General features: G+C 56.4%; 1 protein-coding gene and 2 non-coding genes across 13 annotated transcripts; all 3 read right to left on the minus strand.

Annotated features, from left to right (window-relative positions):
• Nucleotides 1-635: 635 nt before the first annotated feature.
• On the minus strand, nt 636-708 carry TRNAG-UCC (transfer RNA glycine (anticodon UCC)). Its single transcript has one exon. It is a non-coding gene; the product is annotated as a tRNA-Gly (tRNA).
• Nucleotides 709-3490: 2782 nt separating this feature from the next.
• On the minus strand, nt 3491-3563 carry TRNAG-UCC (transfer RNA glycine (anticodon UCC)). Its single transcript has one exon. It is a non-coding gene; the product is annotated as a tRNA-Gly (tRNA).
• A 2489-nt stretch (nt 3564-6052) lies between these two features.
• ADAMTSL5 (ADAMTS like 5) lies at nt 6053-14429 on the minus strand. Of its 11 annotated transcripts, XM_024995150.2 has the most exons (13): nt 14381-14429; nt 13227-13547; nt 12761-12959; nt 12562-12653; nt 12269-12329; nt 12016-12124; nt 10556-10683; nt 10133-10244; nt 9716-9802; nt 9426-9589; nt 9028-9217; nt 8883-8954; nt 6053-8535 (listed from the first exon to the last, which is right to left on the minus strand). In XM_024995150.2, exons 2-13 carry the CDS (start codon nt 13280-13282, stop codon nt 8234-8236), a joined length of 1572 nt encoding a protein of 523 aa, XP_024850918.1. In that variant the 5' UTR covers nt 13283-13547; nt 14381-14429; the 3' UTR covers nt 6053-8233. The 11 variants fall into 11 exon arrangements, with proteins under 11 accessions (XP_024850918.1, XP_024850917.1, XP_024850915.1 ...); XM_024995149.2 differs by having other exon boundaries at nt 9426-9802; nt 12761-12833; XM_024995147.2 differs by having other exon boundaries at nt 9426-9802; nt 12761-12908.
• Nucleotides 14430-14651: the final 222 nt, after the last annotated feature.

The raw sequence follows: 14651 nt of genomic DNA on the forward strand, positions 1-14651 counted from the left end.
TCAGCTTCCCCCACCCCCCACCTTCTGATTCAGGCTGTGCTTCCAAGGACCTGAACTTGAATGGCTGGGAGAGGGAGGGTGTTCTGGTTTTCTCTAACTGATACACCGCCAAGGAAGTTCCCTGCAATCCCGGGACACATCCTCCCTCTTCCCCCTTGTCGGCCCAGTCTGCCTCCAGCTGGTGGTAGCTTCTCCACCACAGACAGTTTTCACGAAAATGAGGCAGTTCTGCACAGCCCCCAACCGGGCAGCCCTGAGTCCTCATCCTTGAGAACTCCAGCAAGGCAGGAGGAGGAGGTACTGCATGAGTGCCGCCAGTGAGCGGTAGGTCCATTTCATTCAGTCAACCTCTCAGCAAACACTGAACGTACGCCCGGCCTTGCTCCAGGAGCCTAGGATAGATTAACGACCCAGAGAAACTAAAACCCCTGCTCCTGAGAATTTGGGGAGGTCACAGTTGACAGGATAAATGCATAACAGGTCAGAAAGAGAAGAGTGTCATGGGAGAATATGCAGTGAGGAGCTAGGGAGCTGAGGGCAGGAGCTGGAAGCGTTGGAAAAATGCCTCTCTATGGCAGTGATTTTGTGTGTGTGTGTGTGTGTATGGCCATGCAATGCAGCATGTGGGAGCTTAGTTCCCTGACCAGGGATTGAACCTGTGCCCCCTGCAGTGGAAGCGCAGAGTCTTCACCACTGGACCATCAGAGAAGTCCCTGGAAGTGACTTTTGAGTAGAGACATGAAGAAAGTGAGGGCATAAGTTTTATGAACAGGGTGGCGGGACTGGGCCAGGCACGGGGGGTGTGCAAAGGCCCTGAGGTAGGACCATGCCTGGCAGGTTAGAGGGAGAGCAGAGAGACCCATGTGCCTGGAACCTGCTGGTCACTGGGGAAGTAGTGGCCATTCACTCCAGCCAGCGCCCCTTGCAGGCACCTCTGCAGTAGGGCCAGGCGTGCAGTTGTTCAGTGGCTAGTGAAGTGAAAATGGCTTAGTCATGTCCAACTCTTTGTGACCCCCATGGACTGTAGCCTGCCAGGCTCCTCTGTCCATGGAATTCTCTAGGACAGTATACTGAAGTGGGTAGCCATTCCCTTCTCCAGGGGATCTTCCCAATCCAGGGACTGAACCCAGGTCTCCCCACACTGCAGTTGGATTCTTTACCATCTGAGCCACCAGGGAAGCCCTGTTCAGTGACTAAGTTGTGTCCAACTCTTTGTGACCCCATGGACTGCAGCATATAAGGCTTCCCTGTCCTTCACCATCTCCTGGAGTTTGCTCAAACTCGTCCATTGAGTCAGTGATGCTGTCTAATCATCTCTTCCTCTGATGCCCCCTTCTCCTCCTGCCTTCAATCTTCCCCAGCATCAGGGTCTTTTCCAGTGAGTCAGCTGTTTGCATCAGGCGGCCAAAGTATTGTAGCTTCAGCATCAGTTTTTCCAATGAATATTCGGGTTGATTTCCTTTAGAAATGACTGGTTGGATCTTCTTGCAGTCCAAGGGACTCAATAGTCTGCAGCACCACAATTGTGAAAGCATCCAGTTTTTGGCGCTCAACCTTCTTTATGGTCCAACTCTCACATCCGTACATGACTACTGGGAAAACCATAGCTTTGACTGTATAGACCTTTGCTGGCAAAGTGATGTCTACTTTTTAATATACTGTCTAGTTTTATCGTGGGTTTCCTTCTAAGGAGCAAGCATCTTTTAATATCATGGCTGCAGCCACCATCCGCAGTGATTTTGGAGCCCAAGAAAATAAAATTTGTCAGTGATTCCACTTTTTCCTCTTCTATTTGCCATGAAGTGATGGGACCAGCTGCCACCAGGCGACCTTCACCAGAGAGGCCGGGAGGCTGGCCGTGGATGTCCGCCTGGCCTCCTAGGAAATTGGGGGGCAGGAGCTGGGTAAGCAGGGACAGGACCTCCTACAACCTGCCTTTGGTTTCCTCTGTGAGGCCAGCACCACCCTGATCATAAAAACAGGCAGAGACAGGACAGGTAAGGAAGGTGATGTGCCTGCCTGTCGTGTGGATATAGGTGCAAAAACATATGAGCAAAAAGTAGCAAATCCAATCCAACAAGAGAGAAAGCCAGGACACCCTCCCTCTCCCACTTGTTAAAGTTCACATTTCCTGGAAGCACAGCCTAAGTCGGAAGGTAGGAGGTGAGGGGAGCTGAGTGAGGCAGTGGCCTCAGGGGAGCCCCTGGAGCAGATATTGTCTCCTTTTCATGAAAACTGTCTGTGATGGACAAGCCACAACCAGCTGGGGACAGACTGGGCCTATAAGGTGGGAGAGGGATGATGTGTCCCGGGATTGCAAGGGGCTTCCCTGGTGATCTCCCACAAGGCGGCTGCAGCCACAGCTGGAAGGACCATGGTGTCCATCACAGTCTGCCCCTCACTAGAGCTCTGCGCACCCCTGATTCTGGTCGGTCACACTTCTGGTGCAAGAGGAGGTTTAGGAGGAGAAACCAGGGACCCCAATAGGGCGGTGGCTCCAGGAGCAGCTCAGTGGTTCCCAACTGGGGATGTTCCTGTCCCGGGAACATGGGGATGTTCCTGTCCCCATTGGGCCATGTCTGGAGATATTTGTTTGGCCATGCTGCAAGGCTTGTGGGATCTCAGTTCCCCGACCAGGGATGAAACCTGCCCCCTTGGCAGTAGATTTGTCTTTGGATGACAGCAGGTATCTCCCTGGAGATGCCCTCGAGGTTACAGCCCCCTTCTTGGGAGTGGGCTGGAGTCAGTGACCAACAGCTGTGGGGGCACAAAACATGGGCCCCTGGGCTCCTGGTGGGGTTGATTCAAGGTGGGGTACCTGCTTCAGGGGCTCCCCTGAAACCACCACATCGCTCAGCTTCCCCCACCCCCCACCTTCTGATTCAGGCTGTGCTTCCAAGGACCTGAACTTGAATGGCTGGGAGAGGGAGGGTGTTCTGGTTTTCTCTAACTGATACACCGCCAAGGAAGTTCCCTGCAATCCCGGGACACATCCTCCCTCTTCCCCCTTGTCGGCCCAGTCTGCCTCCAGCTGGTGGTAGCTTCTCCACCACAGACAGTTTTCACGAAAATGAGGCAGTTCTGCACAGCCCCCAACCGGGCAGCCCTGAGTCCTCATCCTTGAGAACTCCAGCAAGGCAGGAGGAGGAGGTACTGCATGAGTGCCGCCAGTGAGCGGTAGGTCCATTTCATTCAGTCAACCTCTCAGCAAACACTGAACGTACGCCCGGCCTTGCTCCAGGAGCCTAGGATAGATTAACGACCCAGAGAAACTAAAACCCCTGCTCCTGAGAATTTGGGGAGGTCACAGTTGACAGGATAAATGCATAACAGGTCAGAAAGAGAAGAGTGTCATGGGAGAATATGCAGTGAGGAGCTAGGGAGCTGAGGGCAGGAGCTGGAAGCGTTGGAAAAATGCCTCTCTATGGCAGTGATTTTTTGTGTGTGTGTGTGTGTGTATGGCCATGCAATGCAGCATGTGGGAGCTTAGTTCCCTGACCAGGGATTGAACCTGTGCCCCCTGCAGTGGAAGCGCAGAGTCTTCACCACTGGACCATCAGAGAAGTCCCTGGAAGTGACTTTTGAGTAGAGACATGAAGAAAGTGAGGGCATAAGTTTTATGAACAGGGTGGCGGGACTGGGCCAGGCACGGGGGGTGTGCAAAGGCCCTGAGGTAGGACCATGCCTGGCAGGTTAGAGGGAGAGCAGAGAGACCCATGTGCCTGGAACCGCAAGTGCCAGGGCAAGACAGGAAGTGGGTCTGGCAGGGGGGCCATGCAGGTCCCTGGAAGGTGTGGGTGAGGACTTTGGCTTTTACTAGAGGGTGTTGGATTTGTTGGGAGGAAGGGATGAAGGCTAATTATTAATGAACCCCCCACCCTACTGAGAAGTCCATGTTGGCTCTAGGGTTGCGGATCTTATCATCTGCTTATCACTGGCCCAGGTGTTTGATGTTGGTGGTGTGGCCTGGGTCTGGGGCAGGAGACAGGGCCTTGGCTCACTCTGCACCTGGCCTTGCCCTGCCCCCCGTGCCCCTTGAAGTTTGTCTCTGGGCCTTGCCTCCGCCACCACCCATTAGCTCATCTGGGAGTACAGGTGAGCGGATACACACACCTGTCTCCCAGGTGGAAGCACTGATATTTATTTAGCTCTTCAGACTTGTTTTTAATTTAAATGTACGGAAAAGTGTAACCAGCAACTTGGGGGCAAATAACACAACAGGACCAGCCCCACCCAGTCACTTCCCACCCAGGGAGCCCCCACCCTGCCTTGGTCCCCTCTGTCATTGAAGGTCACTTGCATCATGTCCATGATATCTTCTGTCCCCTCCTGTCTGACTCGGACTCACCCCGCTGCTGCGGAAGTGACCTGGGTGTCATTCTTTGTCATTGGAGAGGAGAGCATGTCATTTTGCAGGAAGGCCAGAGAATGATCTGGTCCCCTGCTGATGGGCATTAGAGTTGTTTCCAGTCCGGGCTATTGCGACGACAGCTGCTCAGAACATTCTAGAAGCAGCCTTTGGTGAGTGGAGCTAGCGACTCTCTTATCTGTCAGAGACTGCAGGGTGTGGGGTGAACTTCTGAGTCTCAGGGGCTGCTGCCACCAATTACCACAAGTGAGGCAGCTTGGGACAACCAGAATTCTCCCTTTCACCATCTGGAGGCTGGAAGTCCAAGATCAAGGTGTCACTGGCCTGTGCTCCCTCTGGATGCCCCAGCAGAGGGTCCTTCCTCCCTCTTCCAGCTTCTGGGAGTCCCCAGGCATCCCTGGGCTTGTGGCCACCTCCCTCGGATCTCTGCCACTGTCTTCACATGGGTATCTTCTCTTTCTGTGCCTCCTCAAGGTGCTTGGTCATTGGATTTAGGCTTCACCCAGGTACTCCTTTGAGACCCTCAATTACATTGCAAAGACCCTTTCCCCAAAGGTCCTGTTCACAGATGCTAGAGGGTAGGACACGAACATGATAATTCAACTTTGTACACGAGCATTACTTCAACTATAGCAGAAACAGCCAAACTGTTTACCCAGGTGGTCATACCATCCTAACCCCCATGCCCTCGACTAACCCTCTGGGTGTGAGACAGTTCGGGGGTTTGGGGCAGCCCCTCAACTGGATATGTGTTCTCCTGTGGGCCAGCCAGATGGTACAGGGTCAGTGAGAGAGAAGCTCAGCCAACAGAGGGGTGATCTCTGCAGAGAATTCAAAACAGTAAGAAAAGCATCTCACCCGGCTCCCCACAGCTGGCATGCTGCAAGACTGCTGAATACAATCTTTTGTGGGGAGGATGAATTAGCTGTTGTGATTACTACAGTTTTAACAGGAACGCAAGTTCCAAACTTCCTGTTTCCATTCTTTGTGTGCTCAGTCGTGTCCAACTCTTTGTGGCCCTCTGAACTGTAACCCACCAGGCTCCTCTGCTCATGGAATTTTTCAGGCAAGAATACTGGGGTGCGGTGCCATTTCCTTCTCCAGCGGATCTTCCCAACCCAGGGATAGAACCTGCATCTCTTAAGTCTCCTGCATTTGCAGGCAGATTCTTTACCATTAGCACCACCTGGGAAGCCCTGTCATAGCTCCTTATTTATCTCAAATCTGCTAGATGAAGTCCAGCTGGCTCCAGTATTAACCTCAAAATATTTCTAGGAAGTTGAAGTCCCAAGAACTTAGCTTTAAGTTACACAGAACCAAAGACCAAGGAGTTGTTATTGTTTAGTCATTAAGTCGTGTCTGACTGTGACCCCTTGCACTGTAGCCCGCCCAGCTCCTCTGTCCCTGGGATTTCCCAGGCAAGAATACTGGAGTGGGTTGTCATTTCCTTCTCCAGTTTTCATCCTTTAATAAACATTGCCTCCTGCAGGAAGTCCATTTGAAGAATTCCCAGGGCGGGAGGCTTGAGTGGACTCAGTTGTGCATGCCTCCCTGGAGAGGGAGTTTCCGTCTGTAATCACCTGTGGTCCCTCCGGGCAGCGATCCAGTGGCTAACCCAAGTGGACAGTCAATAATAAACCCGAGGATGGTAAAGACACAAAGAAACAGATCTTGAGTCACTCATTTCCTTTGTTGCATGTAACCACCTGGCCTTTTTATTCATGTTTAAAAAGAAAGTGTCAAAGCGGTGTGGAACTTTTGCTGGGCAAGTGCTAATGCTAGTTTGGACCTCAACTACGTTGCTGAATTCGAGTATCTAAAATTGCAATGTGTTCTGTCTTTAAATGGCTCCATCGATCCCTGGTTACATGGTCGTTTCCGGAAACAATGTTGCCGCCTGAAGGAGCGGCTGCTGGAAGTCGCGGCTGGTGGGGTCACAGGCCATGCTGTCTGATAGTGAACCCCGCACTGGCGTCTTTCTCCCCCCACCCCCAATCCACCCCGGGGCAGGCGCCTCGCCCTGGCCAACCGGTCCAGATAGCTGGTGAGTAGATGGCAGCGCTATTCCACAAAGCTCCGGGGCGGAGGAAGCCGGAGACTCAACTTCCCCGATCCATCCCCGCACTGTAGTGAGGCAGAGGGGCCCATCTGGGCCTTTCGGGGTCCCTTGGGGACTGCAGGTAACACCCGGAGCGCGGAATCCCTTCTTCCCCGTCCTGCCACCAGGGGGCGCGCGGGCCACACGCCTCCCTCCAGAGCTGCGACCAGCTCGGCCTCGCGGGAGGGGGCGGTCCTGAGATCCTCCGGCTTCATCACTTTTTGCAGAAGACTGGGCCAGGCCTGGGCTGCCCCAGGCGCTGCTGGTCCCAGGCGTACAGTAGGCGCTCAATAAATAGTCTTTGGAGGAACGCACGAGTGAACCGAAGGGGTAGGGCAGGAGTCCCGAAGGGTGTGCTTCCCATGGTCAGGGCTGAGTGGGGCTGAAAGAGTACTCACAGATGGGGAAACTGAGGCCCAGAGAGCTGCAGGGCTTGACCGGAGTCACCCACAAGGTCAAGGGTTGAGTCCACTGAGACCTGCATGTCCTGCACCCCTTGAACACTCCCACCATCCTGCGGCCCAGAGGAAAACAACCACAGACAGTACAGATGAGCAGGTTGTCTCAAATGATGGCATGAGCCACCCCACTCAGGGTGGAGAGGCAGGAGAGGTTTGCTGGTACCCCGCAGACACTTCCAATCCACATGACCTAGGCCTACCCTCCTGGCTCTAGAAGCTATGAGGAGACCACATCCAGAACACCAGGACAGGGCACAGGCTGAAGGTGGGGCACTGACCTGCCTACTCTGCTGGAGGGGTCCCCCCCTCGAAATGGCCTGAGATGAATGTGTGGCCCCAAGGGGCATGGGGATGGGGTTGGGACCTAAGAAACCCCCACCTTCCCATATCATCTATTTCCTGTCATCACAATGCTCCCAGGATCAGTCATGTTGGAGAGAGTTGGAGGCTGGACCAGGAGGGACAAAGGGCACATGATCACATGTGCACACAGGGGTTGGTGGGGGGGGTGGTGGGGGTGAGCAGGGAGCATGACTGTAGATCTCATTACCAGCGCATTCCAAAGTGTCTGCGGCCAAGTGTGTGTAATTGGGCTTGTTTTTTGTTTTTTGTTTTTTTTTAAACAGCTCTTGTAAAAATTAAATAGGAATAAAAAAGGGATGAACAGCAGGGTTGCCTGGAGGAAAGCCCACCCCACGCTCAAATTGCTGAAGCTGTTAAGATTATCTGTGAACTTCCTGGTGGCAAGGGCAAAAGGGGACATTGGTATGTTACAGTGCCTGGGTAGGCATGTTTTCTGGGGGTCATGCCTGTTTGTGACAGTGTCTCTGAAAATGTGAGAGTACATGTGTAAGTAGCAGCGTGAAAGGAGAGAGTGTCGGGGGTTAAACAGTGATGAACTTTCTGGTAGGCAGGACAAGAGGGAAAACCATTACAACATCTCTTTAGGCATGTTTTCCTGGGACCAGGCTTGTGTGTGACAATGTCTCTGAGCACATGAGTGTGAAGCAAGGGGAATGAAAGCAGACACAAAGTCTCTGAGTGTAGAACAGCTATGGGTTTCCTGGCAGCCAAGGTGAGAGAGGAAACCAGAATTAAAAGTCTGTTCAGTGAGTCCCCACCCGTGTGGGCCTGCTAGTGAGAGCGGCTCTGAATGTAGAGGTGTCTGAGTGTGATGATGGGAGAGTCATAGAGCTGCAGGTGGAAGACAAACAGTGCCTAGCTCCCTGGAAACTATGGCAAGAGGAGACATATGCTGACTTTAAGACTAGTCACCCATGTGTGGCCAAGGTCTAGTCCGGGGGCTCAGAGAGGGCAGTGCCGGGCAGCCAGGCGCACTCGGCTGTCCTCGGCAGGGCTCCAGAGCCGAGCGTAGCCAGCATGGGGGAGCAGCAGCCGGTCCTGGGTGCCATCAGGGCTGATGAGGCGCCGCGCAGCCAGCAAGTAGTCCCGATGGAGGGCCAGCGGGGGGCAAGGGCAGCGGCTTGGCGCCCACACGTACTCCAGGGCCCGAAGTGGAGAGCGATTCTTGTAGATGAGCTGCACATGCACCTCATAGCGAGTCTCCTGAGCCTGGCGGACGCGGCCCAGCACACGGGCCCGGAACACTGTGGGTGGGACCATGCTGAGCCCTGCTGGACAGGGTCTGGGTCCCAACCATGCACCCATTGCAAGACGACAGAACTGGGGGTCAGGTGGGGCAATGGAGGCTCTTGGGGACTGTGGTCAGCTGTGGCCTGGGGTCAAGATCAGCTTAGGGATCAATGAGGGGTCAGGAGTCAGATTAGGGCAAAGGATCAGATCAGGGAGTCAAAATTAGGGTCACAACGGGTCAAGTTGTAGTCAGGTCAAGGAGTGAAGGGTAAAGTTGGACCAGAGTTACAGGTCAGCAAGACAGGGGTCAAGTTCAGGTCAATTGGGGGCCAGGTGAGGGATGGGGTCAGGGACCTCTCACCGAAGTCACTGCCGCAATAGTGGAGTAACCGGTGGGCACGACCGCGGGTGTCAGGGCAGGGTGGACAGGGCTCTGCAGGGGCAGTGCGGTCAGGGGTGCGGGCCTTGCCCCTGCTGGCCCCCCACCCAGGCTGTCCCCAGCTCACCTGGAGTGGGTATCGGGGTCCGTGGAGGGATGACAGTGGGGGACTCAAGGGGCTGAGGTTCTACCTCTCGAGGCTGAGGCTGCCGCGGGGACCAGCCCAAGACCTGAGCCTGCGCCTGGAAGGGGCCATAGCGCTCCCGAGGGAGCCAGAACTCGAATTCAATGCCTGGGTTGGGCTCCTGCAGGAGGACCTGGGGCGGAGGCGGGGCGGGGAGAGTGTTACACACTAGGGCACTGCCTCGGACCGGGGAGTGGCCGGCCACTCCCCGCCACGCACACTCTACCCTGCCTCCTCCCTCTGACCGGTAGTCCCCAGCCTTCCCCCTCTGACCCCTGCTCCCTTCCCAGATTCTTTGACCCCACCCCAACGCCCAGCTACCCTCTCAGGCCCGCCCCCACCTGCAAGAGCAGATCTTGGGAGGTGGGCCCGGCGGCGCGCAGCGTCTCCTCCGGCCCTGTGGCGCGGGTGTAGACCACGCGGGTGCCCGCTGCCTCGTAGGTCCCGGCCGGGCTGACCGCCCAGTTCCCGTTGAGCACGTAGCGCCCGTCGCCCCCCATCAGCGCTGCAAGGGAAGGGTCAGCCCGGGCTCCCTGGAAATGGCCTTGCCCATCTCCCCGACCCTGCCATCTCCCTCCCCGGGGGATTCGGGCGGCCAGCGGGGCGCCTCCTCCCTCGGACCCTGCGATACCCAGGTGGTTCCGGCTCCGGTGGGCGGCGCGGATGTGTCTGGCGCCCTCGGGGATCAGGGTCACGTTCCAGTACCCAGCGAAGGCACCTGGGCGGGAGGGAAGGAAGGTGTTGGGGAGCAGCTAGGGTGTATTTGAAGGCTGGTTTGAGGATTAAGTGAGATGCTGCGGTAAGGAGATTAGCCAAGGCTCTGGTCCTCCGAAGACCAGTACTGATCGATGGATTGGAGTTAACGATTATTACCACCTTTTAAGTGAGGCAGCAAAAGAGTTAAACCCACGTCTGTTCAGGGAAGGGCGGGATAATCTGGCAAAGACCAATCAGAATGACGAGGGGGGGGGCTGGCCCGGAGACTGTCCAATCAGCGCGGACATCTTAAAGGGCTCTGGGAGAACTCGAGGACGGGGCAGACGGTCACCGGCGTCGCGGAACACGCGCTGCACGAAGAGGCACGAGTCGTTGGCGCCGCCGCAGCGGCCGCAGCGGTCTTCGCGGGCGTCGGAGCCCAGCAAACCGTCACAGCCGGCACTCTAAAGGGGTGGGGTGGACACGCGCGCCGTCAGACGGTCCCCGCCCGCCTAGGCCAACGAAGGGGCGGGACCCTGGAAGAGGGCCGAATCAAGACCTAAAAGGATGCAACCTTGGGGGCAGGTCCTCGTGGGAGGAGGCTGGGGATGGAGTCTAGTGATAGATGGGACAGGGGAGGGCGTGGACTTGATAAGGGGCGGGGCCTAGGGAAGAGAGCAGGACCAGGAACTAAATAAATGGGGTTTGGGGGCGAGGTATGGAGGGAAGAGGCGGGGTGGAGTTTAGGGGGCGGGGCGGGGCCTGGAATCCTCACAAGGCAGCGGCCAGCCACACAGAGATCTTGGGCGCCCGGACTGCAGGGGGTACCGTCCAGTACGCGACCGAAGCTGTGATAGAAGTCGTGCCCCACCGCTAGGCAGTTGAGGTCGCAGTGGTTGGGTGCTGGGGATGGGAGAAGTCGGTGGAATGTGGGGGGATTTATATTTGAATTCCAGCTCCCTCCTTGCCAGTCTTCCCCAGGCAGCCATTCCCTTGGGCATATGAGGCTCAGAGATTCAGCCAAAGCCACACATGGAGGCTGAGGCAGAGCATGGACTGGACCTTAGGCATTTCTGCTTCCCGTTCCCTGGGATTGTCCCAGACTCGTATACTGGGCCAGAATGTATTCATTCGTTCGTTCATTCATTCATTCATTCATGTTAAGTCTTAATACTAGGGACCCATTATTAACGTCATCCGGAGAAGGAAATGGCAACCCACTCCAGTATTCTTGCCTGGAAAATTCCATGGACAGAGGAACCTGGCGGGCTACAGTCCATGGAGTTGCAAAGAGTTGGACACGACTGAGCATGCACACACAATATTAACGTCATTACCTATTCTTCACTCATTCTTTCATATGTTCATTCCACAAACAGTCATCAAGCACATTTCCCAGACAATGTTCTAGGCTCTGGGTAGAGTGGTGGGCAGAACTTACTCAGCAGTTGGACCCTACACCCGGCAGGTGCTCAATAAAAAGTATTTGTTCAGTGCTGAGCCCTGCATATCCTGAATATGTTGCTGTCCCTCCTTGGGACTCTGTTTCCCCCTCTGCCTGGCAGCGGGGCACAATGGATAGTCTGATCACACCCACAGGCTCACAGCCCTGATTCCTGCTCCCTCACCCCACCCCCACTCAAACTCCCTCCATCTCCCAACTTCCTGAGGCTGGCTGGCAGACCCTGCTGGAATAGAGCCTAAGCTGGCCCTGGCGGGCCTCTGTGGGAGTGAGATCATGGCAAATTTCCTCCAATTCTTAGGGTGAAGGAAAAAAAAAAAAAAACATGAGTTGACGGTTGGAACTTTCTCCATTCCAGGATTTTCTTATCTGTGTCTACCCCCACCGTGGCGTCTGAAGCTGCCTGTTTCCCTTAAATCTGGAGGCACGCTGCCCTGGGCACACAGTTATATAACTCGCTATTTTCAGCTCAACAACATTTCCTGCTACTGGTATAAGTTTGAGAACTCTTGGCCTCTGGATACAACTCCCAGTAAATCCTCAGCTTGGTGTTCAACCCTATGCAGGATAGACCCTTCCTCCTCCTGCCCCTGCTTCACAACTCCACATGCTTTCTCTGCTTCACTTCACCAACTCCTACATATCCTTCAAAGCCCCAGTGCTAATGCCCCCTTCTTGCAACCCTCCAAGTTCCTCTTCCTTTTTAGAAGCCAACTTTTCCTGGCCAGTTTTGAGTTGTTTCCTCTGGACTAACAGGAGGCTGGGCTACTCACCACCATAGAAGGGCACCCACTGGTAGGTCTTCTGGGTGCCTAGGACAGGGTGGCCATTGTAGAGGGCACATTGGAGGTCTCGAAAGGGCATGGCCCCTGGAGGACAGTCCTGGGGACAGAGATGGGTGCAGCAGAGGCTGGGACAGCCCCAAGAGCACCTGGTATGGTGCTAAGCATATTTGGGGGCTTGAGCAGGGAAGCAGGAGGGCTTCTGGGAGAACTGAGTTTAAGAGATGGGTGGGGTAGAACATACGGGCTGCTGGCAGAGGCGGTACTCATGGGTGTCCCCCCAGCACAGCTCTTCCCTTGGAAACCTATGAGGAGCAAGGGGGCCAGACTGTTGTCAGCACCTCTGGGAACCCCTTCCCCAAAATCAGCCTGCCCATCAGTCTACCCTTGCCAACCCCACCCACATTCCAGCTGGATCAGTGGGATTAAAAGTCACAGCATGTGTGGGCAGGCCAAGGGTGCGGCCAGGGGCTGGGCTGGGCTGGCAGGAGAGGAGGGGCAGGGACCCCCTCCCATTCTACTGGGCAGCCTCCTCACCGGATACATCTCCGGCTGCGCACTGAGAGCCCTCGCCCGCAAGAGCTGGAACAGCGACTCCAGGAACCCCATGGCGTCCACTCACCCGGACCCTACTTGGGGAGAGAGAGTCACAGTCAGCCTGGAGGGGAGGCTGGCTAACCCCATGCCGCAGCCAGGTCCCCATCCCTGCTGCCCCCGGGCCTATGTCCCCTTTTACCTGAGCGTTGCCCCCCAAACCACAATTCAGGAAGGTCCACAGCAGGAGCAAGAGGTTCCAGAGGGAGCGGGGTCTAGGGGGGCAGAGGGTGCACGGCAGTGGGGGTGCCAGCAAGCCAGGGGTTGAACCCCAGCTCTGTCCCGACTGGCTGTGTGATTTCAGATAGTAACTCAACCTCTCTGAATTTCCCTTCTCATCTCTGAAAAATGAAGTCATAATACAGCCCACCTAATAGGAAAGTTTTAAGGGCTCCGTCAGATTAGGTGAGAAAAATGGGAGGCACAGAGCCTGGTATGGAGAAGGAAAATGTAAAAATTATTATTATTGGTTGTTTACTGTCATGATGCACACAGTAGGTGCTTATTTAGTGTCTCATCATGGAAGGAATCATTCATTCCAGGGATGTGCACGGGTCTCTCTAGGGTCCTAGGTCCTTCCCCACTCTCCCCACCATCTTTGCGCCTACCTTCTGGTATGGCAAGGGGCCAGGTGCTCCTCTTTCTCTGGCCTCAGTTTCCCCATCTGTGCAATGGGGACCAGCTGGGTTCTGTCCAGTATTCTATGAGACCTTGCAGAGGGTGTGGCTGGTGGGAGCTGGGGCTGGTGCCTGGCAGAGGCACCCCCTCACAGGCAGGCCTTCAGCCTCCAGGGTTCCCTCAGCTCCCAGATGTGGGACAGCAGGGAGCTCCTGGATGGGGTGAGGGGCAGGGAGGAGTGACCTGGCCCTGGTCCAGTGGGTGCCTCATGGCCTATGTGCGGAGAGTGTGGGATGGAGCCCCCAAGCCGCCTGCAAGAGGGAAAGGGGCCACCAGTAAGGATGATGGAGGGAAGAGGGAGGCAGCTGTGTGGGAGTAGGGGAGGGGGTGGCAGAGAGACTTTGCCTCCTTGGGTCTCAGTTTCCTCATTTGTCAGGGAAGGATGGAGTCACTTGTCATCCCCACCCTCCACGTGACCACAGCACTGGATGAGGAAGGGGGAGGGAAGCAGCCACCTAGTGAGTCCTTTCTCGGGCCAGGGCCATGGCACCCGGCAGCCAGCAGTGCCCAGAGGTCACACAGGACGTTGGAGGCCTGCAGCCTGGAGGTCCTGGCGCTGAGTGGGGGCAGGCCGGCTCACTAGACCCCCCGAGTCCCTGTTTCTCTGGTTATCCTATTCTCCTGGCTCAGAAACACTGAGGAACTGGGTGGGTGGGGGGCAACCCCGGGGTGGGACCCCGTCTGATCAGAGCCGTGTGACTCGCTGCATCTCTAAACGCCAGCCCTGGCTGGCTTAGGCAGCAGGAAAAAGACCCGGCTGGGGAGCAGACGGAGGGAAGGGGGCTGGCCCTTCTGACAACTGCTCCCTATTTAGCACTGGCTTGTTGAGGTGGGGGGTGTCTAGGTGATGCAACATGAGGGGCCAGAAGGACCACCGTTCCCACTCTCCAGGGTTCCCTACCCGAGGAGCCGCACGGTGGGTACAATCTCAGGGCGGCCACGCCTCCGGGCCTCAGTTTCCCCAGGAGGAAGTGGGGATGGGCTTCCTCCCACCCTATGGATGGTTGCCTCACCCCTCAACCCAGCTTTGGGTTGGGGAGAAGACGCTGGCCGCGATAGTGGGGGGATAGAAAGAGGGACTTACCGGCTACGCAGAGCCCAGGCGGCTCGTCCTGGCTCCCCGGGCGGCCCCTGGGCGAGCGGAAGCGGCGGGGCCCGTGAGGAGGGGCGGGGGGAGCCGGGCTCGGCCCCTCCCACCCGGCCTCCCAGGGCGCGCCCCGGCCGGGGTCCGGAGGGGCGGTGGCGCCGTGCGCCCCCGCGCGGCCGTAGCGCGCCTGGGCACGGATCTGCGGCAGGGGACTGCCCTGCACGAGCGGCGCCCCGCCCCCCGCCCCGGGACTGCGGCCTGGTGTCCG

This window comes from Bos taurus, chromosome 7, assembly GCF_002263795.3.
Source record: "Bos taurus isolate L1 Dominette 01449 registration number 42190680 breed Hereford chromosome 7, ARS-UCD2.0, whole genome shotgun sequence".
NCBI classification, from domain to species: domain Eukaryota; kingdom Metazoa; phylum Chordata; class Mammalia; order Artiodactyla; family Bovidae; genus Bos; species Bos taurus.